The following is a 26701-nucleotide window of genomic DNA, read 5'->3' as shown; positions in this document are numbered from 1 at the left end:
TTTCAGACTTATCAAAAATATTTTTTTTCAGACTACAATGGAGACACTTTTTTTCACAGCAAATGACTCACATGATCAACAACCGGATGTTGCTACTGGCAGAAACCACGAAGACAACAGGAAGTGGTAAGAATGATGGCGCAGCATGTTCTTTAATGACATGAACAAACTTATTCATGTGATTTTAATAGCTTTTTTTGTTTAAAGGAAGCAACACAATTGCAACATTGTGTATTTTTGACATTAGTGGAATATTGACAAAGTTTTGCTCTCATCTGTAATGGAAACCCAGCGACTGTCAGGAACACAAATGTTAAAAACGTCTTACTCCAACAATTATCTCTACTTGGTAAGAAATAAACATCAATCAATCCTGCTATTTTTCTATCCATCCATCTGTTCATCCATCTATCCGTCCATTATACCATCCATTTCTAACTTCCTGCCGCTTATAGCTGTGCTGCAGTGTCCACTTTAGCTTGTAAACAGAAACCAGTGTTTCAGCTTGAGTTTAATTTCTCTATTTCTACCCTTTTCTGGAACTGCAACACATCTGGAAATACCTTTTGTTATTCTGGATCCTGCACCAACAGACACATAAACGAGGCGACACCCCCATAAAGACCAGTAAATCCTCACCAGCCAGTTTCTAGGCAACACTGGAGCCTCTAATAACGCCTGGTTATTGTGGCCTGCTGTCCGGGTGGGGGCCTGTAAGGGGGCTGACAGTCAGGGGTTGCAGATAGGAAAACATTTCTGATGAAGACTTCATCTCTGTAAGCGTCGTGGGACCCAGCAGTCACCATTAACGCTGCAGCAGACTGACACGAGGGGCCGGGATGTTGATGCGAGTTGTGACGGCTCGGAGAGCGGCCGAGGTGCCTTCTGTGTCTCTCCTTTTACCAGATCAGAGGGAGGAAGAGCGAGGGTACGAGTGGGCGACGGTAAAAACGAACCCTTCAAACCTGAAAAACATCTCAACAGAACACGATAACAACTCCCGTTTTTTTAATCTGAGCCTCCTTGTTCTGCTCACAGGAAATTGGATAAATTGAACAGTTTCTCATTTACATCTCCACATCTCTGGGAAAAATGAAGAGCCCACTGCACTGAAACAAACGGAAAACCTCCTGGTTATTCCACCGAATACTGATTTCTAAACTCTTCCTGAGTTAAAACATTAGTGTTGTTGCTTCTAAATGAATATGAACTTGTTCTCTTTGCATTATTTGAGGTCTGAAAGCTCTGCATCTTTTTCATGATTTTGACCATTTGTCATTTTCTGTAAATAAATATTACATTTTTGCTTTAAAGTTTGGAGGCATGTCAGTAGTTCATAGAATAAAAGAACAATGTTCATTTTACTCAAACATAAACCTATAAACAGTAAAATCAGAGAAACTGATCATTTTAAGTGGTCTCTTAAATATTTTCAGACCTGTCTGAAAATTTTAAGTAAAAAAACCTTTTAATTTTAGATGTGAAGTTTTCAGCAGCAGATTAATGGCACGGCTCATATGGAAGTCTAAAACATATTAATTTTCAATAAATTTCTGACATCCAATGTTTAATTTGAATATATTCATTCAATGGAAGCCAAAAATAGTCAAGTTTTTTCAAATATCAGTTTGTAGGGTAGACTTATGGACTGGATTAAATTTTAATCTCAAATATTAACCTTCTTAAAAAAAACTGTTTAAAAAGGATCTAATTGGGAAATATGGGTGTCTCAAAGACCAAAAGTGCTATTGTTATTAAGGATGTATAAATAATTGTACATTTAGGGATGAGAATGTGAAGTTTGAGTGTCATTCAGGGTGGGAATAATTTCAGAGTTTATTTGATGTGGGAGGATTTCAGTGTTTGTAGGTTGATGAGTATCAGAGGTGCAAGAAATCATAAGATTTTGTTTCTTCTACTTGATTCTTTTCTAACAAATTATGTGAAATTGAATGTCAATGATCAAGGTTATTTGTTTTATTATTTTTTCAGTTTTTACTTTTTATCTTTTTGGAATAAATAACTAAAGGAATCGACATAAACAAAATAAAAGTCACTGAAATTGAACCATTTTCAATTATACTTTACTACAGAGAAATGAGGGACTTAATTAGCAATTATATCGTTTTTTATTATTTATTGCTCTGTTATGCAAGTGTAATAAAGGATTAATATGTGTTAGGACTGTTTATTTCACAAGGAGTAAGAGTGTTACTGTAAAAATCTACATATTTTTACTTCACTTTCAGCATATTTGAATTCATAAAACGAAAAAAAAAAGAAAAAAAGACAAATTGAGCTAAAGAAAATCTGCTTCCAGTTTAAAGTGACAAAAACAGTAAAAAACAGAAAAGTTGAATTTAGTTTATTTGCAGAGAACAAAATCACTAAAGTAGCTCCTTCCATCCTGATGACACTTCACTCTGACATTCATGTGATTTTTATTTTTACTGTTTCATCTCTGAGATGGCAGCCATTTTGTCAGGTTTAGTCAAGCCGCCCCATCAAAGTTTTAAAACGCATAAAAGTCACAAGCAGAAATTTCTTCAGAGGACGTTTTTGCAGCAAAGCAGTCGACTCACTGCAGGACAACAAGGTTTTTCATGATCCATTCCCATCTATTTCTGAAGGTATATCAAGGCAAATAAACCCAATTTTACCCTGGGTGCAGCATTAGAGTGAATGCACAAGCGTTGGCCAAATGTCTAATAGTCATGGCCGTCTCTCAGCGTGATGAAAAGAAGTCATCATCAAAACAACAGCAAGTGCAGAAATATTAAGACTACAGCAGTAGAAAGCAGCAACAACACGGTGAGAGGTTTCAGGAGCAAAGTGAAATAAATGTAACAAATATAATAATAATCAGGTCACTTCCATATATTCACTTCTAAAGTTAGCCTATATAAATTTTGTTGCTAATCTTAATTGATCAGGAACAAATTTAAAGTGTAAAAATCCATTTTTAGAGCCTGCAAACAAAAATGTGAAAGATAAAAATAAAACAGCAATGAGCATTCCATTTTTTAAATTTCAATTTAATGATTTGAAGACATTTTTCTAGATACCCCCTTAACAAACGGCAAAAACAAACCAACAAAAAAAAAAACAGCACTTTACCATAGTCTGGATGTTGACATTTTGAATGCTGTGAACAGGAAACAGATGGTTTTATTGATAATAATTTAAAAGAAAAACTGCAAAAAAAACTTTAAGGGAACGTTTCAGATGCAAATGTTGCTTATTGACATCTAAATACAGATACAGAGAAGAAAACGAGCAACAAAGATGATCGATGCCATAAATGTAGTTTACTCCGCAGAGTAAACTGATAGCAGAAAGTAAACATACAGACCAGAAGGCGGCTGGAGGGGTTGTTTGTGAGCATAAAGTTTATCAGGTAAAAAAGTGTCCTTTAAGTACATAAACATCTTCTGGTGTTCAAATAATGTTTTAGAAGCTGCAATACTGTAGTTCAGTTAAACCATCATAACTGAAACACAGAATAATAAAGGAAGAACAGTAAGACTTTATCATTTAGCTTTGCTAATATCAAGTATTGACGCAATGGCTTTTCACATGATGGTGAGAATGCTGGTCAGAACTGGAGCATATATTATATCTTTATCAGGGGAAGGAACCGTTACAGTCCAATAAGCCATCTTTGCCTCTTCTTGTGCCAACTTTAATTTCTCTAGAGGTGCAAGATGATTTTAATCTCTGAAAAACTTTAACTTTTTTTAAAACTGTTGTTTCCAACGTTTGTGAGGGGACACATAAGAAAAATAACATTTTGAGTAGAACGAGTTGAGTTCTTTACAGTTTTGGTCAAGACAGCTGACTTAAAGTAAAAATAGACAAAATAATCTTTATGCCAATAGCTACAACAAAAAAACACTTTATCTGTTCTATTTGTTTTTAATTTTGTTGAAAAACTTTACTGGAAATGTTCAGAACAAACTGCAGAAAGTAGTCTTTCATGTTCTTAATTTGAATAAAACATTTATTTATATCACGTTAGGTTAATAAGGGACACCATGGAGAAGCTAACGGGTGACAAATGGCTGAAATGATTGTGATTAAAAATGTTTTTAATCACAATCAGTCACTTTGTGGGTCCCGGTTTGCTAGGTCTCCAAGCTACATCCTCAGCACTAGATAAGTCACCATATTCGTCCCCAAACTCTTTCTTTGAATTGCATTTAACCATCATGAGCCAAATCACAACTGAAATATAACATTTTTAAATGATATGTGCCATTTTAGAGCGAGAACATTTGTTTGACATTCATGCTGCATTTCTCTGAAAACAGTGATACGATTATTTAAACTGTTACTATGAAAGTCTAAGCATTTCTGAAAGTAGATCATCTGTATTTTTTTATTTCCCGGCTAATTGCCATCATCAGACGACCAGCCTCCTGGTTGTCTGACCGAGTGGATCAGCCACAGGGAATCACTGCCTGGCATCATTATGGCCGCCTGCCAGCATCCATCATCAGCTCCGTTACAGAGCTAATGTTTGCCCACTGAAGACAAACTGTGCCACCCTGTGGTGGAAAAATCACTCCCATCACAGCTCGGAGTCCAATATTGACTTTAAGGAGATTCTGACTGAGCTGCACACAAATCAAATGGTTCTGGTTTCTGTTTCAAACATCTGAACTCATCTATGAATCCTGAGGAAAATAAAAACAGTTTTTTGTAGTGGTCACGTTGCATCTTTTCAGTTTACAAAAGCTTTGATTTATATATTAAATGACCTGATTTTCTATTGTCATTGTGCTAATCTGAAATTTCACATTTTAAGCTTAGCAGTTCAGCGTTAGCGTAGCAAAGATTCTTGTTTAGCAGATTAGTGGTTAGTGGACCAAACGTTTTGGCTAGCTTCATCAAACAGCAAATTACAAATTATTTGAAAAGTAGTAGAATTATTCCAACGATGTGTTAATTCTGTACAAACAGGATCTGTGAATATTTTGGGTTTTTTCCATTTTCAATTAACAACCAAATATTAAAATTAAAAAAAGAAAACTTGACTGTTTTTTTTTTTGCTTTTAAATCAGATACCAAAAGAAAGAAAGACTATTATATATTAAACTTTTGTCTTGGATTAAAAGTATAAATAAGGCCAACTTGTGCAACTAGCTACCCCAGCAAACAATAGTCTGCTGCAAAGAAATAGAGGTTTAAAATCTGTTTAATTGACTCCTTTAAAAGTGGTATTAGGGCTGAACCACTGACCTCCATGGAAAGCAGCTCTGTTCATCAGCTCCTCCCAGTCTGAACCGGCTCCCAGTAAGGCATCCAGTGCTATCATGTGAGCATCATGGCCACAGGACCCCCCCCAGACAGACTGAAGCTCTTATAGGCCTCATTCCTCTCAGCCACACCGTAGGGGTCGGGCCAGGTCACCGGCCCCTTTCCGTCAGAGATTCCCCGGAGTTCCAGGTACCTGAGGACAGAGAGAAAAGCTTACTGATGATTGGGTGTGGATAGAAGCATAAATATTAGCATAAAACAGTATTATTAAAAAACGGTATAGTTCAACTGCCAGCTACTGTTCTCAGGGCTGGACTTAGGAGAGTGTGGGCCCCTGGGCTTGAGCCAAGGTGCGGGCCCTACTTAATCATCGTTATGTTATTGTTTACATATGGAAATTTTGTGCATGCGGACAACATTGGAGGGCAAAAAGACTATACTTTCACATCCCATCCATAGCCGCGCTGACAAGGTAGAATAATTCGGTTAACTCAATGAAACCTGGAAATATAGATATTATTAATTTAGTGATATGCTGCACAGCAAAGGAAAAACCCGTTGAAGTACAACTCAAACCACCTTTCTCTCTCTCCGTATCAGCCAAGCTACACGTAGACTCGCTGCGTGTAGCTCAGGGGTCTCAAACTCCAGTCCTCGAGGGATGCAGTCCAGCTTCTTTTAGATGTGCCTCTGCTGCACCACACCTGAACATAATAATTAGGTCATTAAGGCTCTGGAGAACTTATCTACACAAGGAGGAGGTAATTAAGTCATTTCATTCCGGTGTTTTGTACCTGAGGCACATCTAAAAACTGCAGGACTGCGGCCCTCGAGGCCTGGAGTTTGAGACCCCTGGTGTAGCTTCCCTTATTTACTGTATCACTAGCTCGCTGTTACTGTCTCTTGCTCTGCAGTTGTGGAGTCACAATGTCTGGGATCATGAGCGCCCCCTGCCATAAGGCAAGAGAACTGCCTGCCTCACCTTGAATCTGTTCTCTGCTGTTTCTGATCGCTCCTCAGCACACGAAACACGTTACACACACAGTTGATGACAAAAAGCACTCTACATTATATACATAACGTAATTATGGAAAATCAGTTCATATATTAAATGTTTTTTAGCCATTTTATTGGTGGCGTACAGACAGGAGGATCAGGCTCTCAGAGTGGCAGACAGTTCAGTTAGCGAGAGGTTGATCAATCCCAGGTGAGGCTCAACTCGCTGCTGCCTCACCGGCTTCGCTTCCGAGCGTTTGAATGGAAAATTGTGACAATTCAGCGATTTTGAAGAAAAAATCATAAAACTTGGTTAAGCTAAATGAAAAATAAATACTTTATAGTACAAACCACAGGGTGAAAATAGCAATCATTACATTATTCTTCAATGAGCCCAGAGCCTCACCTGCCTCCCCTGACCGCATGTCACTGAGATTTTATATACATATATACATATATATATATACTGTATATATATAGTGTATGTATATATATATATATATACTGCTCAAAAAAATAAAGGGAACACTTTAAGTGTTAAACACCTGTTTAAGTGTTCCCTCTAATTTTTTGAGCAGTGTATATATATATGTATATCCCTGATTTCCGGCCCTTTGGGTGCTCGGCGCTTGGCTGTGACTTGCTTGTGGAACTGATCGTATCCACAAACCTTATTTACCTACAAGGTCACAGAAATCAGCCACTGTCCACCATGAGAAAGGTTGATGGTCAGTCCCAACCACCAGCTCTTCTCTCCATGCAGGTTTACAACAGTCACTCCATGATTGCCAACTTTTTTGCTGTATTTTGCACACACACACACAAAAACATTTCAGCAAGTCAGATTTTTAAATATCGGTGATCGGCCAGAAAATTGCTACCGGTGTACCTTTAATGAATGTAAAGATCATTACTACAAAATATACTTAGTAGTTATTAAAAGGAATACTTGAACATCTTCAGTATGTCTATTCAACGGAGCTTTCCTAAGGAAGAAAAATTTGACAATGTTCTCTATCCATCCTCTATGGACAGTATTTATTTATTCTTCTTCATTTCTCTTTATCTGTCTCCCTCCCTCTTTCAATTTTTATCAATTGTATTTTTCTCTGTAATTATCAGGTTTATTTCCTTACCAAGTTCAGACTGTCAGGCTGTTTCCCCTCTGAGAGACAAACCTGGTCAAAACTTTTATTCGGTGATGACTGCATTTTAGCTGCGTGTCAGGGCAGGGCAGGGCTCACACGTCTTCATTTCTACAGTTGGCCCTTCGCCATATTAGGTCATTTCCTCCCGCTGCTGCTAGCTGGAAGCTAAAGCTAGTTCCGCTTTTTTAACTTCACATTGAGCGCGAGCGAGCAGAGCAGTCGCATTACTTTTCTGTGACTTTAGCCGTTTTCTTTCTCTTTGAATCGTTTTTTGCTGTTTTCCACTCACGGAAACCCGTTTCAAAGCATCACCGACTTTTAGCATCGTTTAAAATACAAAACACAGCCGCGGTGGATGGAGGAAAACTCAGCCTGTGTTTGGATGTACTCACCACTTGCGAGTTGGCTTTCAAAACGCGATCCGGAGAAGAATGGACCTTACCAGAGGGGCCGCTTTTCATTGGCTGATCTCCATTCTACGTGGTCACGTGTGTGGCCGTCTCACAAACACACTTAGCTTCCCGTTAGCTAACTACAGCATAATGGCAGAACTGATACAATTTCTACACCTTGAAGCCTGTCTGCTACACAGTCTTACGTAGCTAAACAGATAAATATGCAATGTGTCTGTATCTGACATACACTAAAGATTTTATTTTAGCAGAAAAGGCTTTGGACTAAACTGTTACTCGTGTTAGCCACCTTAGCACCAAGTACAGCTAGTCAATCAACCGTCGCTGTGTTCAGGGAAGCGCTGATTAATAATCTAGAAATAAATATCAAGCCTAGAAACTTGATATCGTAACGGACTGAATGTTATGTTTTTAACGTAATCTTTGCTCGTCTTGCGGGGCGCAGGCGGTTGCCACGGTAACAGGTGTGCTTAAACTACACAGAGAGAGAGAGTAAAAAGGTAGGAGTGGTTTTGAGTTGATCACCTGCTAATCAACCGCTGCTGTGTTAGCCATTTATTGGTGACAATTTTTAGAGTCAGATATAAAGACTGTAATGGATGTTGGACTGAATGGGGGAAGCCGGAGTACCCGGAGGGAACCCATGCATACACGGGGAAACTCTGCCACCGTGCAGCCCTCGCTTTTTTATATATGTTGCCTCACATTATTACTGGTTCATGTTATGTTTATTTATGTGAAGCATCCCTGTCATGTTTGGTGGTGTAGTGGAGCCAACTGCAGCACTGAGAACAATTCATTCAGCAGGTCATGTTTTCATCATTAGCTGTAAGTGGAAAATCGTCAGAATTTCTCTGAAATGTCTTGTATTCAATTCCTCTAAAGGCCATCACGTTTTTCCATAGTATGTTGTATATATATATATATATATATATATATATATATATATATAAGCATATATATATGTTTATATATATATATACAGTATATACTGTATATATAATGAATGGGGTAAGCCGGAGTACCCGGAGGGAACCCATGCATACACGTGGAAACTCCCACCGTGCAGCCCTTGCTTTTTTATAAACAGAAGTATAAAGGACTAAAACTACCATAACTAAGAAAAACTATAATAAAACAAAGCAAGATTTAATTAATTAATAACTAATAAAAATGAGCAACTACACTCTAAAAATGAATTAAAACAAGTCACAAAACAATTTATTGCAATTTATTGATCGCAATAAATTGCAACCAATTACTGGTTGCATTTTTAGAGTCAGATATACAGACTGCAATGGATGAACGTGGATGTTGGACTGAATGGGAGAAGCCGGAGTACCCGGAGGGAACCCATGCATACACGGGGAAACTCTGCCACCGTGCAGCCCTCGCTTTTTTATACAGACGAATACAGGAACTAAAACTTCCACCAAGCAATATTTAACTAAAAATAACTAATAGAAATGAGCAAATACTAGGGAGGCCCAGATTATCTAACTCTCACCTCTCTTTTGAGTATAAAACATCAGCGCTCCATGTTGGCTGGTTTGCTCTTATCTTTATACTGTCGCATAAATGATGGGGTGACAGCTTTTTTAAAACACCTCCAAAATGAAACCTCTTTCACTGGGTTATTGTCTTCGTCAGAGGTGGTGTCATGATTTTGTCCAGGTTTTGACTGGTGCCTGATGTTCTGTGTCTCCATCTTGGTTTTTGTGGCAATCTTTGGATGGACTGCTTTTGATTGCCGCCTGAATTTCTTTGCTGACACAAATTGGCGGTGGACTGCTTTCAATTTTGAGGTCTCTGGAAATTCTGTCTGTGTTTTCACAGAGACCATTTTGTTCTTGTTCTCTCCTTGTGTAATCACATTATGTCCCATTTCATGCTCATCAGATGTGGCTTCACTCTTTCTTTGAGGTTCTGGGGACTTGGGCAAATTTTCTATTTCCTCTGAGCCTTCAAGCTGTCGCATCTGTTCATAGAGCTGGAGCTGTCTCAAACAACACTCATAACTATTATCTAGGAAAGTTCTCCTTTCAACTCCCTCAGGTAGCGACGCAGTTGTTTTCCACAGTTCTTGAAGAAGTTCGTGTAAATATTGTTGAAGGTCAACAATCAATTTAAATAAAGGTTGTGGCTCTTTTGGACATGGGAGAAGCAAAGGGATGGGGATTTCAGTGTTGTCGCGTTTGTTGACTTCATCTTCAGATGTTTGGTCGTCAGGGACCTCAGGGACGTTCTCTAACTGGACATTTTCTATGGTTTGATCGTGGGAGACATCGGGAACTTTCTCTACCTGGATGTGTAATGGTTCAGACACAGTTAGAGACGTTGGTGTATTTTTCATGTCCTCACAGGTCAATGGCTCTTTCTCCGCTGGTTCATCGTCTGTCTCCGGTGCTTCATACATTGATTCATTTTCCATATCCAGTTCAGTAGGGAAGACAGTTTCCCTGTTATGAGCCTCCTGTTCTAAGCAGTCTGTCTGATCATCTTGATTTTTCAGAACAGTACTATCATTTTTTTCATCAGCATTTTCAGTGGATGAAATCTTACCAACCGATGGAGTGAAATCTTCTTGTGAGGTCTTAACATCCTGAGCAGATTGTTCCTCTTGTGTTTCAGGGATAATTTCCTTTATGGTGATCTGTAAGGCGTCCTGGATTTCAGTGATTTCAATTGAAATGTGTTGATCAATAGGAGCGCGTAGCTCCACCCAGACCTTCAGTGGTAGCGGCTCCTCCTTCTTCTTCTTCCTCTTCCTCTCAGGTGGTCCGTTCTTTCCTTCATCATCCACAGTCTCCTGTGTTGCATCGATGGGTTCAATGATGAGTGAATCGTAAAGCTTTCCGGTATCGTCATCCAAACTGTGTTCATGTTCTGCTAAACACATCTTGAAGGGCACCTTCTTTTTCTCGCTATGCATCGTCGTCTGTGGCTCAACTTCCCTCACAACAACATTGTTGGGTGTATCTATCTTAATGATAAGCTGGTTTGACGACATCCTTCTTTCAGTCAGAGATAAATCCGTTTTCTACTAGATTCTGTAAAGTATCAAGCAAAGTTGAACTTCTTTTGAGTGTCGAAAGGAACTCCCAGGTGAATGTGTCGCGAACGGCTGCTATGCGGTTGTGACAAAGGTTGATCAATATGACAAGCCTAAATAAAGGTTTGATGTCACAAAATTCTGCCTATGACACGGTAGTGTGATGTCACACATTGTGACATTACACTACACTGCACTACGGTGATGTCACGTTGCCATGGTTTCCTTTGAATTCAAACACTGATACTATAATATTTCAAATACTCAAGAAAACATCAGTTTATTCAATACCATTTATACATAAGTAACATATATTATATTGTAAACTGTTTATTTCTTTAGCAGAATGGCATGTTATTTGGTGTCAAGTGTGTTAGTTTAATAATTTTGGTGCTTTTTCACCTCTAATTTTCCTCATTTTTAGCTTCCTAAAAACTAGACTTGAATTGAAACAAGGTGGACAACAGAAGAAATATAAAGCCTAAAAAATACAGTATCATTCAAACAGTAGCTGCAAAATCAGATAATCAAGAAAATCCAGCAAAGACCTCAGAGATGCGTCTCCTATATGTAAAAACATATTTGCTGAGTTACAAATTTTGAAGGTTTTTTTGTCACATAAATACATTTATATGTATGTTACATTTTAAAGAATATAGTTTATAAAAAATATCATAACAAATTATTTTAATCATTTAACTCTACGAATCACTTTGCAAGTCATAATAAACTATTTTATGTGGAAAATAAAATAGTTTTATTGGCATTGCCGTGGAAAATATTTGCTTAGTTACAATTTTCTTGTGCTTATTTAGTTACATAAATTATTCAGATGCTGAAACACCATATCAACACACTGTAATGATGAAACACACTGTAATAAATATATGTGTTTAAAACTGCATTTTAAACAATGTAGTTTATAAAAACTTTGTCAAATATTTGTTTTTAAATTTTATTTAGCATTTTTACATCCTTTTTGTGCTGAAATACAGATTAAATTACCAAGAAGAGCCAAAACGTTTGTGAGCCAAGTTCCTTTCGGCAGCAAAAATAATAATAATAATAATAATAATAATAAAAGAAAAATAAAAACAGTTGTAGTTTACTAGATTTGAGGGGCGATTAAGTATTTATTACAGTATTAGAATATCAAAATAAACACATTCCTCTAACTTGTCCTTTTACCTATCTAACATAAATATATATTTTTAATCCCATAAGATGTAATTATTGAATATATTCAGATATTCCCCCTCAAAAATGACAATATTGACTTTATAAGTGGATCTTCCATTTTGAAATTCCAGACATTCATGAAACAGTGACATCTAGTGGTGAAATTGATTAGAGTAATATCTTTGAAGGGTTTTTTTAATTAAGAAAATACCCATTTTACATGGATGAAACATTTTGAGGAACAGCTCTAGGTAATCAGATGTTTTTGGAATTTAAATTCTGAAAAAGAAAGCATTATTGTGTATCATTAAAGATTAGACAGTATATTTGCTTTTGGTTAGACGTGGGGGGAAAAAAGCCCCGGAAACAAGCTCTTATTTTGAAAATAAGCCGTAAATGTGTTTACCGTAATACTTAGCACTCGTGCGCCACAGAAAAAGGCTCGTGGGGGGCTGGCTGGACCATTTGTTCCGAAGCAGAGGCTGGTTTGACCGCAGCGCCGCGGCCTCGGTGTCAACTGAACTGAATGTCCGCCTCGTCAGGTCTGATTTCCGGGAAGGACGCTTTACAATGGACCGGTGAGGCTGATGCTGTATAACGGCGTTTCTGTGCGATACCGAACCGGTACAATACTCTCTAATAAAGCCAGACAGTTACTTTTTATTTAATCACTCGTTTATTTCTTCGCTAAGAAGCCTAACACGCCATAATAAATGTATTCATAACCACACTGACCCACTTTGGAGAAATATTATGCACAGGTGTTTCCCAGGAAATTCGAGAACTCTATTTATTTTAGTAATAAATGTTAGAAAGTGCAATTAACGGATTTATAGAATAGCTACAAGAAAAGTTATTTACTTTGTCCGAAAATGTCAAATATCAACAACATTTTGTATAGAGATGTTGGCCCATTGAAGCAACTACACTGTATGTGTTCTCAGTACTTGGTTGGGGCTCCTTTTGCATGAATCACTGCATCAGTGCAGCGTGGCATGGAGCTCAGCCTTCAGGCAGAGTCTCCATGATAGTCATAACATTTCTGAATTAAAAATCATTTTCAGTGGTCTTGTGTAATGCTCTAACTTTATGATAAACATAATTATCAGTTATCACTAGGCATGTCACAAAAAATATTTTTTGCTGGACATTAAATTGCCCCAGAAATTATTGATAATATCGTTATTTTGAGACAATGGTTTTTGGAGTTAGCAAAAAACATTAAAAAAAACACGTCTTTAAACAAGTCAATGGAGTTAGGTCTTAGAGATCTAAAAAGAAACTGCTTTTTAGGAGTTGCTGTCTATGGCTCCACCTGACCATAGCCACAGCAAATCAACATGCTAGTGATAGCCATCATGCTAATAATAGCATTTAAGCTAGTTTTGATATAAACGCTAAACTTATACTAAACGAAATAAGTCAATGATAGTCAAAATGCTAGCAATAGCCAACACTTTTTTTCTTCTTTTCTTCACAATTAAAACAAAGTAAAAAATTTGGCATCATTTTAGCTAGCTAATATTTTAGCTAAGTTTTACTTGTACAGTTGTTTGTCTACTAAGTTGAATAAGTCAATGATAGTCAACATGCTACAGACAGCATTTTAGCTAAATGTAGCTTTGTCACTCTAACCTATATACGAGAACAACGAGACACATTTATTTCAACTTATTAGAAATACAAGATGTCTTCTTTTAGAATGGTATGTGGATTGATAGCAGCATATCCAAGTTAAGGGTCCAGGATTGTTTCTCTTTGCACCTTCAGATTTGCTACGGTGGAGCATTATAAGGCGGGCATGGTGCTGAGTGGTGCTGGTGATGCTCTGGGCTACAAGAACCAGCTCTGGGAGTATAACGAGTCCGGACCAGCTATTCACCAGGTCAGGAAACTAAATCCTGTATCTTCAGGAGCTGATCTCAAAGCAGAAAAACTTCTTGATGTTTGTCCTCTTCTGGCCCCCGTAGGAGCTGCAGGAGCTCGGCGGTTTGAAGAGCATCAAGGTGGAGCTTCCTGATTGGCCGGTGAGCGACGACACCGTTCTACACCTGGCAACAGCTGAAGGACTGGCAACAGGTGAGATCAACAACCCAACAAACCCACAAACTACAGTTGAGCGATTAATTGGATTAATTGATTATTCAAATAATCGTCAACTAATTTAGCAATTGATTAATCGGTAAGTGGAGTATAGAATCAAAAAATGGCAATTTGCTGAAAAAACAACATATTCAGAGCAGTAATGAAGCCAAACATGTACAAAACATATATACATTTCGCATTTATGATTATAGACTTTGTAAATATTTTCTACCCAGAACTCTTTAAGTGGCAGTTTTAGCTTCACCTGGTTTAAATTTAGTTAATAATTGAGCTCCTTTTCCATCCAATTATTAAATAAAATAATTAATCAACAGATCACTCTGTATTGATGTTAAGTTAAGCAGAAAGAAGAGCTTTTCACATGTTGATGTTAAAAGTAAATTATTATTTATATAAATTCTTTATTATGGTTTTCATGCATTTAAATATTGTGTATGTAATCTTAATCTGATTAATCATTAGAATAATTGATTATTAAATAATCGTTGGATACCTACCACAAATTTCTCTTGTCTCAGTGTTTTTCCTCAACTTAGATTTTAAATATAATTCCCAGTCTTGCCTGGAGTTGCAGTTTAATTGAGGTTCTATTTAAGACCAAAATTAAAAATGGACAATTAAATTGACGTTTAGGTTGATTCATAAAGCCGCTCAGATTAGTTCTAGATTTGAGTGTCCAAAAAGCGCTCTAAAAATGTTATTTATTATTACAATTTAAAGTCTGCAAATTGTGGCATTTTTTAGGGAAAACGGGGGAAGAGCTCCTGCATGAGGTGGCTGGTCGGTATGTGGAAGCGATGAAGGACATGGAAGGGAGGAAACCCGGCCCTTCCAGCATTCTGGGTACGTTTTATTTGAAAAACGATCTAAAATTTGCTGTTTGGAAAGATAGATGTGCAGCTGTGATGTGCTCTATAAGGCGTTTCCCAGCTGAAGCCAGGTGAAGAAGAGGGCTACAGAGTAGCGTATAACCCAGAGGGTACGGGCTGCGGCGCGGCGATGCGGTCCATGTGCATCGGTCTGAAGTAAGACGCTTCGTCCGGCTGACTTCAACATGTTTCATTTTGGTTTAATAAAACAACAAACCAATAAGGCGTGGCTCATACTTGTGAAAAATAAAGGAAAAAATCTTTTTCAGTTTAATTTCAAATATGGACGAAACGATTAATCAATAATCGTAATTAATCGATAATTGAAATAATCATCAACTAATTTGTTAATCAATTAATCGTTATACAAACTCAAAAATAAATAAATTTTACATTAAAGTTTTAAAAAACTATTTCTAATATGTTTATAAATAGAAAATAAATAATATAAAATATAAATATCTGGTTCAACATCTGCCAAAAAATGTGAAAATATAAAATTTTCCAGGAAACAGAGTTTTCCATTAGCAGAGCCATAAACGAACATTTTAAATTAATCTTTAATTAGTTTACTTATATAATTGAAAGAAACTGACTCTATGAAAAGATAATTTGAGACGCGTCTCCTGCTTCAGGTACCCGAAGCCTGACCAGCTGTTGTCGCTTGTGGCTGTTGCCGTGGAGACGGGCAGGATGACCCATCCGCACCCCACGGGTTTCCTGGGGGCCGTGGCGTCGGCCCTGTTCGCCTCCTATGCCGTCCAGCGGCGGCCGATGACCACCTGGGGCCTGGGCCTGATCAACGAGGCCTGCCCGGTGGCGCGGACCATCATCCAGGGCCGGGGCTTCGCCGTGGACGAGACGGAGCGCGACTGGGGCTACTTCTGCGACAAGTGGCAGTGGTGAGAAACAATAAAATCTGTTTTTAATTTTACTTTTTATCTATGTGAAAGGTTCATAGGCCGCTTTTTGATGAGTTTCACAATCAGAAATTTGAGTTATTTAGTGTCATAAGTCAAATGAATAACATTTTCACCATGTTGTACATTCTTTAATACGTCAGTTTGAAACTAAATATTTGTCTCAAAATTACATATTTAGTTAGCAAGCTAGAAAATTTAGCTGAGAAGCTACACATTTAGTTAGCAGGCTCAATACTAGCAAGCTAAATTGAATATTTAGCAAGTTCAATATTTATTTTGAATCAAAAATGTATAGCAAACTAAATATTGAAGCTAAATTTAGATCAAAACCAACATTAGCTATCAAACTAAATATTTAGCTCCAAACTACATATCAACTTAGCATTTAAAGGTAAATGTTTAACAAGGTAAATATTCAGTTGAACTAAATATTTAGTCTGCCAGTAAATATTTAGCTAACAAGCTAAATCTCTACCTTCAAACTAAATATCTCGTTAACTTGCTAAATAATTTGCAAACTAAATATTTAACTATTTAGTTTTCAAGATAAATATTTATTTATTAAAAAAATATTTAGTAAAATACTAAATACTATTTAGTATTTAATGTATTAGTAATATTTACTTGTCAAACTAAATATTTAGCTAAGTATAGCTTGCTAACTCTAGCTTCAAACTAAATATTTAACTAGTTCAGAGCTAAAAAGTTAGTTTGGATTATTAATATTCAGTTTGAAACTGAGACGTTTATAAATGAATGAATAACACGGTGAGATGATTTTGTGCCAAATGTCCCTGTTAGATTAAGTCTAACTGCAGAGAATACTAAAGTCCAGCCTGACAGACGATTGATTGATTGGTAAAGCTAATTGATTAGATACCTAACTGCTTTGTTGCAGCACATGAATTAATCATGTTGATGTCAACAATGCTCTTCCTCTGTCCTCAGGTACCTGGACCTGAGGGGTCTCTCTAACGGAGTGGGCCCTTTGCTCTGGCCCCCGTCCTACGGCCCAGCTGAGCGGGACGAGGCCTATAAGAGCTTCAGTCTGTCTGGCTGGGCGGGACGCAGCGGCCATGATGCTCCCATGATAGCGCTGGATGCCTTACTGGGCGCCGGTTCCGACTGGGAGGAGCTGATGAACAGAGCTGCTTTCCATGGAGGTCAGTTATAAAATGTAGAGTTAAACATTACAGGAGCCCTGTGGGCTTTACAAAATATGTTCATTATTTATTTTTTTCCACAAAATTATTCTTAGATCAAATTTTAGTGTGGTTAGTTCTGTTGAGCTTTTTTGGGCCTCGTCACTTTAAATCCAAACATGCCGCTGCTGGCCACGGCCCCAACTCAATGTTTACACTTGCACATGAAAATGGCTGCAAACAGATGCGCAACTATATATCTCGGAAAAGCAGAAGTGGAGCCTCCTGCACAACCAAGAATGCAGCAGTCCTGGAGGTCAGATAGGGTTGCTAGGAAACAGGCTGGGCTTCACTGGGGGTTGCTAGGTTATGGAGCAGTGCCTGCTGATTTGTGATGTTACAGTAGGGAGGTTTTCGAAACAACTTGTTTTCCGGACACCAAAAAATAATTAACTTACTGCCAAAAACGGACTGGGTGCCACTATTTTTCTGTTTTAGTTCATTGTTAAGAAGCTTGTCTGCATTTTACCAACAAATGCGCCAACCAGATGTCTTTTAGATTGCTTTATGTTCAAGTCATTGATTACCGTATTTTCCGCACTATAAGTTGCACCTAAAAACCTTCAATTTTCTCAAAAGCCGTGAGTGCGCCTTATATATGGACCAATATTGAGCCACAACAGGTCTCGCAACTACGGTAAGCAGCCGCCGACTTCATTTTCCCCCGTAGAAGAAGAAGCGCGCGGTGCATGCTGGGTTTTGTGTAAAGACCCCAAAATGGCTTCTATTAAGAGACACGCTTACGACGCAGAGTTTAAGCTCAAGGCGATCAGTCACGCAGTAGAACACGGGAATAGAGCAGCAGCCAGAGAATTTAACATGAACGAATCAATGGTGCGGAAGTGGATATATATTGTGATCGCACTAACGTTTGATTTACCATAACAGTATCAGACTGTTTTTTACGTGTTTATTGAATCGAGGAAACGTTCCCCTCCACTATATGTTATACCTTGTCGTTGTTAAAAGATAAACTGTGTCACGAAAATACCACGTCACTTACTTTACCTGGGGGAAAATAATAAAACAGCTGTTTATTCATTTTGGGAATGAACCGAGTTTTCAGAACGCTGGTTTGTAATCTATTAATAAACTTTGACTGACCTGACTATTTTGTTGACATTCCCTTTAGCGCAGTTCCATCTAATGGATGCATAACGTAACCCCAGCCTCTACTGTAGCCTCTATTCTATGCGCCTTATAATGCGGTGCGCCTTATATATGAAAAAAGTTTTAAAATCGGCCATTCATTGAAGGTGCGCCTTATAATGTGGAAAATACGGTACATTGATGACAACATTTATTGACAGATTTAATGTTTCTTTTATTTCTTTTGCGTAATATAACATTTTTAGAAAAACTTAATTCCATAATTTGAGTGTATTTATTCATCATTATGTATAAATGTTAACAAAAACCACCAGTAGCAAACCAAACCTAATTTTTCAGCATTTAATTAGCCAGTTGGTATAGGAATAAAGATGGCGGCCATGCCAGAACGGAAGAAAAAACACTTTATGCAGAGCCGTTTTGAAATAAACACTCCTTAAGTTATCAATAGTGTTCAGATGAATGATGGAGCAACGCAAACTTTCAACCAACATTACTGACACGCTATGAAGAAGGACGCGATAACAGAAAACCGGGAGACATAACAGGAACACCTTAGCATGATAGAAAAATGCCTTTCTAAATTTACTAATGTGAGAATACCAAAGTTTTCTGTTTATTCGATCAATATTTAACACAAAAAAATTGTTTATATGTGTTTAAAAATTTAGCACTTCATGTTATGGAAAGCGGTCGGCCATTTTGATACAAAAGCAAACGCAGTTTTTAAAAAAATGGCCGCTCATCAATCAGTCGATTGATAAGAGCGGACAACTTTAATAACTTTCATTCCTACTACTGCGAAGTAAAACTACTTACTTATACCTTTCTCTTTGATTCTGCCAAGGTGACAGCGACAGCACAGCGGTGATCGCCGCCTGTTGTTGGGGTCTCCTTTACGGAACCAACGGGGTCCCCGAAGGCAACTACAGCAACCTGGAGTACCGCGACCGACTGGAGCGCTGCGCCGAACAACTCTACGCCCTCTCACACTAAAACAGCGGCAGAAACCGGGCCAACGAACCGGCGAGCTCCCATCGACCCACAAAGTGGGTTATCATTTTAGCCTGAAGAGAAAAGACTTGTCCAGTAAACTAGAGTCGTTTTCCTCGTGGTTGACAACAGCCTGGCTTGTGTTTAGAGCGCTCCCCCTGGTGGCCATTCCTGAGATGACAGTGGAGGCAATTACCTCATTTAGTCTACCGGTACCTTAAATAAAGGAAAGTGATCAAAGATGCTAAATAAACACAGTTGACACGGACTAATTATTGATGTCTTGTAACTATGTTACTTTAGTCACTGATCAATCAATTATTCTAATGATTAATCGATTGATCTGCATGAATGATCTGCAGGATGTACCATTTTTTTCCAATCACTTAAGCCTTTCATACAATATTAGAAATACATTGAGAGGCAAATAAATGCAGTTCCTTTTTAATATAGAAATATTTTTTTGCCTTAAATGCAATAAGAAATGAAAAGCTCAGCTCTTCCCACTTGATTTATCAACACTGTTTAAGTGTTGATTATTTTAACATTTAATTATTTGAATTAATAGATTATTTTTGGCAGAATTTTAACTGGATGAAGCTAAAATTGTCTCTTGAACAGTACTGGGTAGAAAATATTTACAAAGTAGGTTTTTTCCCCAAGTTAAATGCAAAATGTATATTTTTGTTTCACTGTTTTTGTTTAAACACAACTATGAATATGTTTTTTCAGCAAAATGGCCTGTTTTGAGTCTGTATATTCCAGTTATCGATTAATCAGATTATTCATGATTAATTGGATTACTTATGATGAATGCGAGTAATGACAATTAATCACGATTAAACATATTATTCGCAACTAATCCGATTAATCGTTTTGAGGAACATTTGCACCATTACAGTAGAAAGTAAAATAAAAACAAATGACGGTAGTTGAGTAGAGAACTTTATTTTTTAGTCATTGTTTTTAAACTTTTTTTTGTCTTGTCCATTTTTTTATTAATTATATTTTCCTACAGGAGAGAAGAAGGGCTAAGGGGCAGATTTTCACTACTAGATTGAATTTAAAAAAATTTTTTGATCTCAAAAGTTTTTTGGCATAAATTTAATTTTAAATCTACAATGGCGCTAATGTTACATTGTACAAACCTTACTTCATGTAATTATATTTTTTGATTTACTGATGTGTTTTGATGCTCTTGTAGAAAATAACAGGAGAAAATAGTAAAAAGAAGGAAAATTCAGTCAGTGTTTTTTTAACACTAACCAAAATTTAGACTTAGACTGACTTTATTGTCATTTTGCATGCACAGGGTGTATACAGAACGAAATTTCGTTGCATACGGCTCAGGACAGTGTTTTGAGCTTCCAATGTTGTGAGGTTTATTGATTAATATAAAACTTTCAGAGATTTTTAATGTAAATGTCTCATATGTATCATGACGATGAGTGGAGTTAGTGGCGGCTGTAGTTTATCTTAATGACAGTTGCTACCTGGTGGGGGTCCTATGTAAAAGTGCTGGTGCGGTCCTAAATATACTTAGTAGTTATTAAAAGGAATACTTGAACATCTTCAGTATGTCTATTCAACGGAGCTTTCCTAAGGAAGAAAAATTTGACAATGTTCTCTATCCATCCTCTATGGACAGTATTTATTTATTCTTCTTCATTTCTCTTTATCTGTCTCCCTCCCTCTTTCAATTTTTATCAATTGTATTTTTCTCTGTAATGATCAGGTTTATTTCCTTACCAAGTTCAGACTGTCAGGCTGTTTCCCCTCTGAGAGACAAACCTGGTCAAAACTTTTATTCGGTGATGACTGCATTTTAGCTGCGTGTCAGGGCAGGGCAGGGCTCACACGTCTTCATTTCTACAGTTGGCCCTTCGCCATATTAGGTCATTTCCTCCCGCTGCTGCTAGCTGGAAGCTAAAGCTAGTTCCGCTTTTTTAACTTCACATTGAGCGCGAGCGAGCAGAGCAGTCGCATTACTTTTCTGTGACTTTAGCCGTTTTCTTTCTCTTTGAATCGTTTTTTGCTGTTTTCCACTCACGGAAACCCGTTTCAAAGCATCACCGACTTTTAGCATCGTTTAAAATACAAAACACAGCCGCGGTGGATGGAGGAAAACTCAGCCTGTGTTTGGATGTACTCACCACTTGCGAGTTGGCTTTCAAAACGCGATCCGGAGAAGAATGGACCTTACCAGAGGGGCCGCTTTTCATTGGCTGATCTCCATTCTACGTGGTCACGTGTGTGGCCGTCTCACAAACACACTTAGCTTCCCGTTAGCTAACTACAGCATAATGGCAGAACTGATACAATTTCTACACCTTGAAGCCTGTCTGCTACACAGTCTTACGTAGCTAAACAGATAAATATGCAACGTGTCTGTATCTGACATACACTAAAGATTTTATTTTAGCAGAAAAGGCTTTGGACTAAACTGTTACTCGTGTTAGCCACCTTAGCACCAAGTACAGCTAGTCAATCAACCGTCGCTGTGTTCAGGGAAGCGCTGATTAATAATCTAGAAATAAATATCAAGCCTAGAAACTTGATATCGTAACGGACTGAATGTTATGTTTTTAACGTAATCTTTGCTCGTCTTGCGGGGCCAGGCGGTTGCCACGGTAACAGGTGTGCTTAAACTACAAAGAGAGAGAGAGTAAAAAGGTAGGAGTGGTTTTGAGTTGATCACCTGCTAATCAACCGCTGCTGTGTTAGCCATTTATTGGTGATGTAAAAAAAGAGGTAATTTAACGCTAGTTTTGGACAAAAAGTTTTGGCTCTTTCCTCTTTTCTCTCCCGAGTCCTTGGCGAGTGGCGGCGCGCTGCTAAAACGAAACAACAACAAAGCGTGTTGACGTCACAGATCACAGAGTTTAATCTCATACAAAGCAATCAACAACAAAGCTGCAGAGGAACAGAGATATGTATTTTTCTCATAAAAATAAAGACACACAAGGGGAAACAAACAAACACGAAACAAAGACAAACAAACAGCAAAGACGTCTTTGGAGAGAGAGCCAATGCAAAAAAAGCAAAAAAGTGGCAACTTTCTGCAAATTCAGTGGTGTGGCTAAATTTTATACTGAGTGGGTGTTTTTCTATTTAATTTATGCATTCTAGGCGTTCCTCTTGTTGACCAACTGGAAGCTCCCAGAGAAACTTGGAACTCCCCTCAATCTACGGCCAAATCAAAGGAACATCTGTCTTCTGACGAGACAAAAGAGCATAGCTGGCCCTGACCCCCTGTGGCTCCCACGGTCATTCTGAGTACAGAACGACCTGAGATAAGACCTCACAGATACCTGAGAAATCTAAAGTCTCTGTCTCCCAAGGAAAATGCTAATTTTATGGCTTCGCCTGTGGCCCGGCCTCACAGTGGGGGTCCCATTGAGTGATCTCCCTTAATCTGCATTTGGTTCCTGTGTCTCTGAATGCTTACCCCTCTGGTTTAGTTTTAAATGCTCAACACAAACCTGTTCAAAATAAGAGTGTTCCATATATCTTTTAAGATTAACTGTATTAAGCACTAAAATAATCATATTTCCTTAACAGTGACAATTTTTAGAGTCAGATATAAAGACTGTAATGGATGTTGGACTGAATGGGGGAAGCCGGAGTACCCGGAGGGAACCCATGCATACACGGGGAAACTCTGCCACCGTGCAGCCCTCGCTTTTTTATATATGTTGCCTCACATTATTACTGGTTCATGTTATGTTTATTTATGTGAAGCATCCCTGTCATGTTTGGTGGTGTAGTGGAGCCAACTGCAGCACTGAGAACAATTCATTCAGCAGGTCATGTTTTCATCATTAGCTGTAAGTGGAAAATCGTCAGAATTTCTCTGAAATGTCTTGTATTCAATTCCTCTAAAGGCCATCACGTTTTTCCATAGTATGTTGTGTATGTATATATATATATATATATATATATATATATATATATATATATATATATATATATAAACATATATATATATATATATAGTTATATATAATGAATGGGGGAAGCCGGAGTACCCGGAGGGAACCCATGCATACACGTGGAAACTCCCACCGTGCAGCCCTTGCTTTTTTATAAACAGAAGTATAAAGGACTAAAACTACCATAACTAAGAAAAACTATAATAAAACAAAGCAAGATTTAATTAATTAATAACTAATAAAAATGAGCAACTACACTCTAAAAATGAATTAAAACAAGTCACAAAACAATTTATTGCAATTTATTGATCGCAATAAATTGCAACCAATTACTGGTTGCATTTTTAGAGTCAGATATACAGACTGCAATGGATGAACGTGGATGTTGGACTGAATGGGAGAAGCCGGAGTACCCGGAGGGAACCCATGCATACACGGGGAAACTCTGCCACCGTGCAGCCCTCGCTTTTTTATACAGACGAATACAGGAACTAAAACTTCCACCAAGCAATATTTAACTAAAAATAACTAATAGAAATGAGCAAATACTAGGGAGGCCCAGATTATCTAACTCTCACCTCTCTTTTGAGTATAAAACATCAGCGCTCCATGTTGGCTGGTTTGCTCTTATCTTTATACTGTCGCATAAATGATGGGGTGACAGCTTTTTTAAAACGCCTCCAAAATGAAACCTCTTTCACTGGGTTATTGTCTTCGTCAGAGGTGGTGTCATGATTTTGTCCAGGTTTTGATTGATGCCTGATGTTCTGTGTCTCCATCTTGGTTTTTGTGGCAATCTTTGGATGGACTGCTTTTGATTGCCGCCTGAATTTCTTTGCTGACACAAATTGGCGGTGGACTGCTTTCAATTTTGAGGTCTCTGGAAATTCTGTCTGTGTTTTCACAGAGACCATTTTGTTCTTGTTCTCTCCTTGTGTAATCACATTATGTCCCATTTCATGCTCATCAGATGTGGCTTCACTCTTTCTTTGAGGTTCTGGGGACTTGGGCAAATTTTCTATTTCCTCTGAGCCTTCAAGCTGTCGCATCTGTTCATAGAGCTGGAGCTGTCTCAAACAACACTCATAACTATTATCTAGGAAAGTTCTCCTTTCAACTCCCTCAGGTAGCGACGCAGTTGTTTTCCACAGTTCTTGAAGAAGTTCGTGTAAATATTGTTGAAGGTCAACAATCAATTTAAATAAAGGTTGTGGCTCTTTTGGACATGGGAGAAGCAAAGGGATGGGGATTTCAGTGTTGTCGCGTTTGTTGACTTCATCTTCAGATGTTTGGTCGTCAGGGACCTCAGGGACGTTCTCTAACTGGACATTTTCTATGGTTTGATCGTGGGAGACATCGGGAACTTTCTCTACCTGGATGTGTCCTGGTTCAGACACAGTTAGAGACGTTGGTGTATTTTTCATGTCCTCACAGGTCAATGGCTCTTTCTCCGCTGGTTCATCGTCTGTCTCCGGTGCTTCATACATTGATTCATTTTCCATATCCAGTTCAGTAGGGAAGACAGTTTCCCTGTTATGAGCCTCCTGTTCTAAGCAGTCTGTCTGATCATCTTGATTTTTCAGAACAGTACTATCATTTTTTTCATCTGCATTTTCTGTGGATGAAATCTTAGAAACCGATGGAGGGAAATCTTCTTGTGAGGTCTTAACATCCTGAGCAGATTGTTCCTCTTGTGTTTCAGGGATAATTTCCTTTATGGTGATCTGTAAGGCGTCCTGCATTTCAGTGATTTCAATTGAAATGTGTTGATTAATAGGAGCGCGTAGCTCCACCCAGACCTTCAGTGGTAGCGGCTCCTCCTTCTTCTTCTTCCTCTTCCTCTCAGGTGGTCCGTTCTTTCCTTCATCATCCACAGTCTCCTGTGTTGCATCGATGGGTTCAATGATGAGTGAATCGTAAAGCTTTCCGGTATCGTCATCCAAACTGTGTTCATGTTCTGCTAAACACATCTTGAAGGGCACCTTCTTTTTCTCGCTATGCATCGTCGTCTGTGGCTCAACTTCCCTCACAACAACATTGTTGGGTGTATCTATCTTAATGATAAGCTGGTTTGACGACATCCTTCTTTCAGTCAGAGATAAATCCGTTTTCTACTAGATTCTGTAAAGTATCAAGCAAAGTTGAACTTCTTTTGAGTGTCGAAAGGAACTCCCAGGTGAATGTGTCGCGAACGGCTGCTATGCGGTTGTGACAAAGGTTGATCAATATGACAAGCCTAAATAAAGGTTTGATGTCACAAAATTCTGCCTATGACACGGTAGTGTGATGTCACACATTGTGACATTACACTACACTGCACTACGGTGATGTCACGTTGCCATGGTTTCCTTTGAATTCAAACACTGATACTATAATATTTCAAATACTCAAGAAAACATCAGTTTATTCAATACCATTTATACATAAGTAACATATATTATATTGTAAACTGTTTATTTCTTTAGCAGAATGGCATGTTATTTGGTGTCAAGTGTGTTAGTTTAATAATTTTGGTGCTTTTTCACCTCTAATTTTCCTCATTTTTAGCTTCCTAAAAACTAGACTTGAATTGAAACAAGGTGGACAACAGAAGAAATATAAAGCCTAAAAAATACAGTATCATTCAAACAGTAGCTGCAAAATCAGATAATCAAGAAAATCCAGCAAAGACCTCAGAGATGCGTCTCCTATATGTAAAAACATATTTGCTGAGTTACAAATTTTGAAGGTTTTTTTGTCACATAAATACATTTATATGTATGTTACATTTTAAAGAATATAGTTTATAAAAAATATCATAACAAATTATTTTAATCATTTAACTCTACGAATCACTTTGCAAGTCATAATAAACTATTTTATGTGGAAAATAAAATAGTTTTATTGGCATTGCCGTGGAAAATATTTGCTTAGTTACAATTTTCTTGTGCTTATTTAGTTACATAAATTATTCAGATGCTGAAACACCATATCAACACACTGTAATGATGAAACACACTGTAATAAATATATGTGTTTAAAACTGCATTTTAAACAATGTAGTTTATAAAAACTTTGTCAAATATTTGTTTTTAAATTTTATTTAGCATTTTTACATCCTTTTTGTGCTGAAATACAGATTAAATTACCAAGAAAAGCCAAAACGTTTGTGAGCCAAGTTCCTTTCGGCAGCAAAAAAAAAAAAAATAAATAAATAATAATAATAAAAAAATAAAAATAAAAACAGTTGTAGTTTACTAGATTTGAGGGGCGATTAAGTATTTATTACAGTATTAAAATATCAAAATAAACACATTCCTCTAACTTGTCCTTTTACCTATCTAACATAAATATATATTTTTAATCCCATAAGATGTAATTATTGAATATATTCAGATATTCCCCCTCAAAAATGACAATATTGACTTTATAAGTGGATCTTCCATTTTGAAATTCCAGACATTCATGAAACAGTGACATCTAGTGGTGAAATTGATTAGAGTAATATCTTTGAAGGGTTTTTTTAATTAAGAAAATACC

At 37.6% G+C, this 26701-nt stretch overlaps 2 protein-coding genes across 3 annotated transcripts in view; one reads left to right on the top strand and one right to left on the bottom strand.

The window, feature by feature from the left end:
* Nucleotides 1–5414, bottom strand: part of LOC114136717 (double C2-like domain-containing protein alpha) — a 58048-nt gene extending 52634 nt beyond the window's left edge. The window contains exon 1 of the mRNA XM_028004940.1: nucleotides 5242–5414. The gene's annotated coding sequence lies outside the window, so the exon portion shown is untranslated. The remainder of the gene's footprint in view (nucleotides 1–5241) is intronic.
* Nucleotides 5415–8296: 2882 nt separating this feature from the next.
* Nucleotides 8297–19522, top strand: adprh (ADP-ribosylarginine hydrolase). 2 transcript variants are annotated; one of them, XM_028004790.1, is made up of 8 exons: nucleotides 8297–8316; nucleotides 13818–13932; nucleotides 14018–14126; nucleotides 14898–14996; nucleotides 15073–15178; nucleotides 15658–15924; nucleotides 16894–17108; nucleotides 19105–19522. In XM_028004790.1, the coding sequence occupies exons 2-8, from the start codon at nucleotides 13849–13851 to the stop codon at nucleotides 19251–19253; spliced, it is 1029 nt and encodes a 342-aa protein (XP_027860591.1). In that variant the 5' UTR covers nucleotides 8297–8316; nucleotides 13818–13848; the 3' UTR covers nucleotides 19254–19522. The 2 variants fall into 2 exon arrangements, with proteins under 2 accessions (XP_027860591.1, XP_027860582.1); XM_028004781.1 differs by lacking the exon at nucleotides 8297–8316 and adding an exon at nucleotides 12449–12625.
* The last annotated feature ends 7179 nt before the right edge of the window (nucleotides 19523–26701 follow it).

The sequence above is a fragment of the Xiphophorus couchianus genome, chromosome 2 (assembly GCF_001444195.1).
Source record: "Xiphophorus couchianus chromosome 2, X_couchianus-1.0, whole genome shotgun sequence".
Classification (NCBI taxonomy): domain Eukaryota; kingdom Metazoa; phylum Chordata; class Actinopteri; order Cyprinodontiformes; family Poeciliidae; genus Xiphophorus; species Xiphophorus couchianus.
Note: the sequence above shows the minus strand (reverse complement) of the source record. Positions and strands in the feature narration are given on the sequence as shown.

Bases quoted from the DNA above. Each gene is read 5' to 3' on its own strand.
- adprh (XM_028004781.1), top strand. The intron at 13,933-14,017 runs GTCAGGAAACTA...TGGCCCCCGTAG, and splicing joins CCGGACCAGCTATTCACCAG to GAGCTGCAGGAGCTCGGCGG. The intron at 15,925-16,893 runs GTGAGAAACAAT...CTCTGTCCTCAG, and splicing joins TTCTGCGACAAGTGGCAGTG to GTACCTGGACCTGAGGGGTC.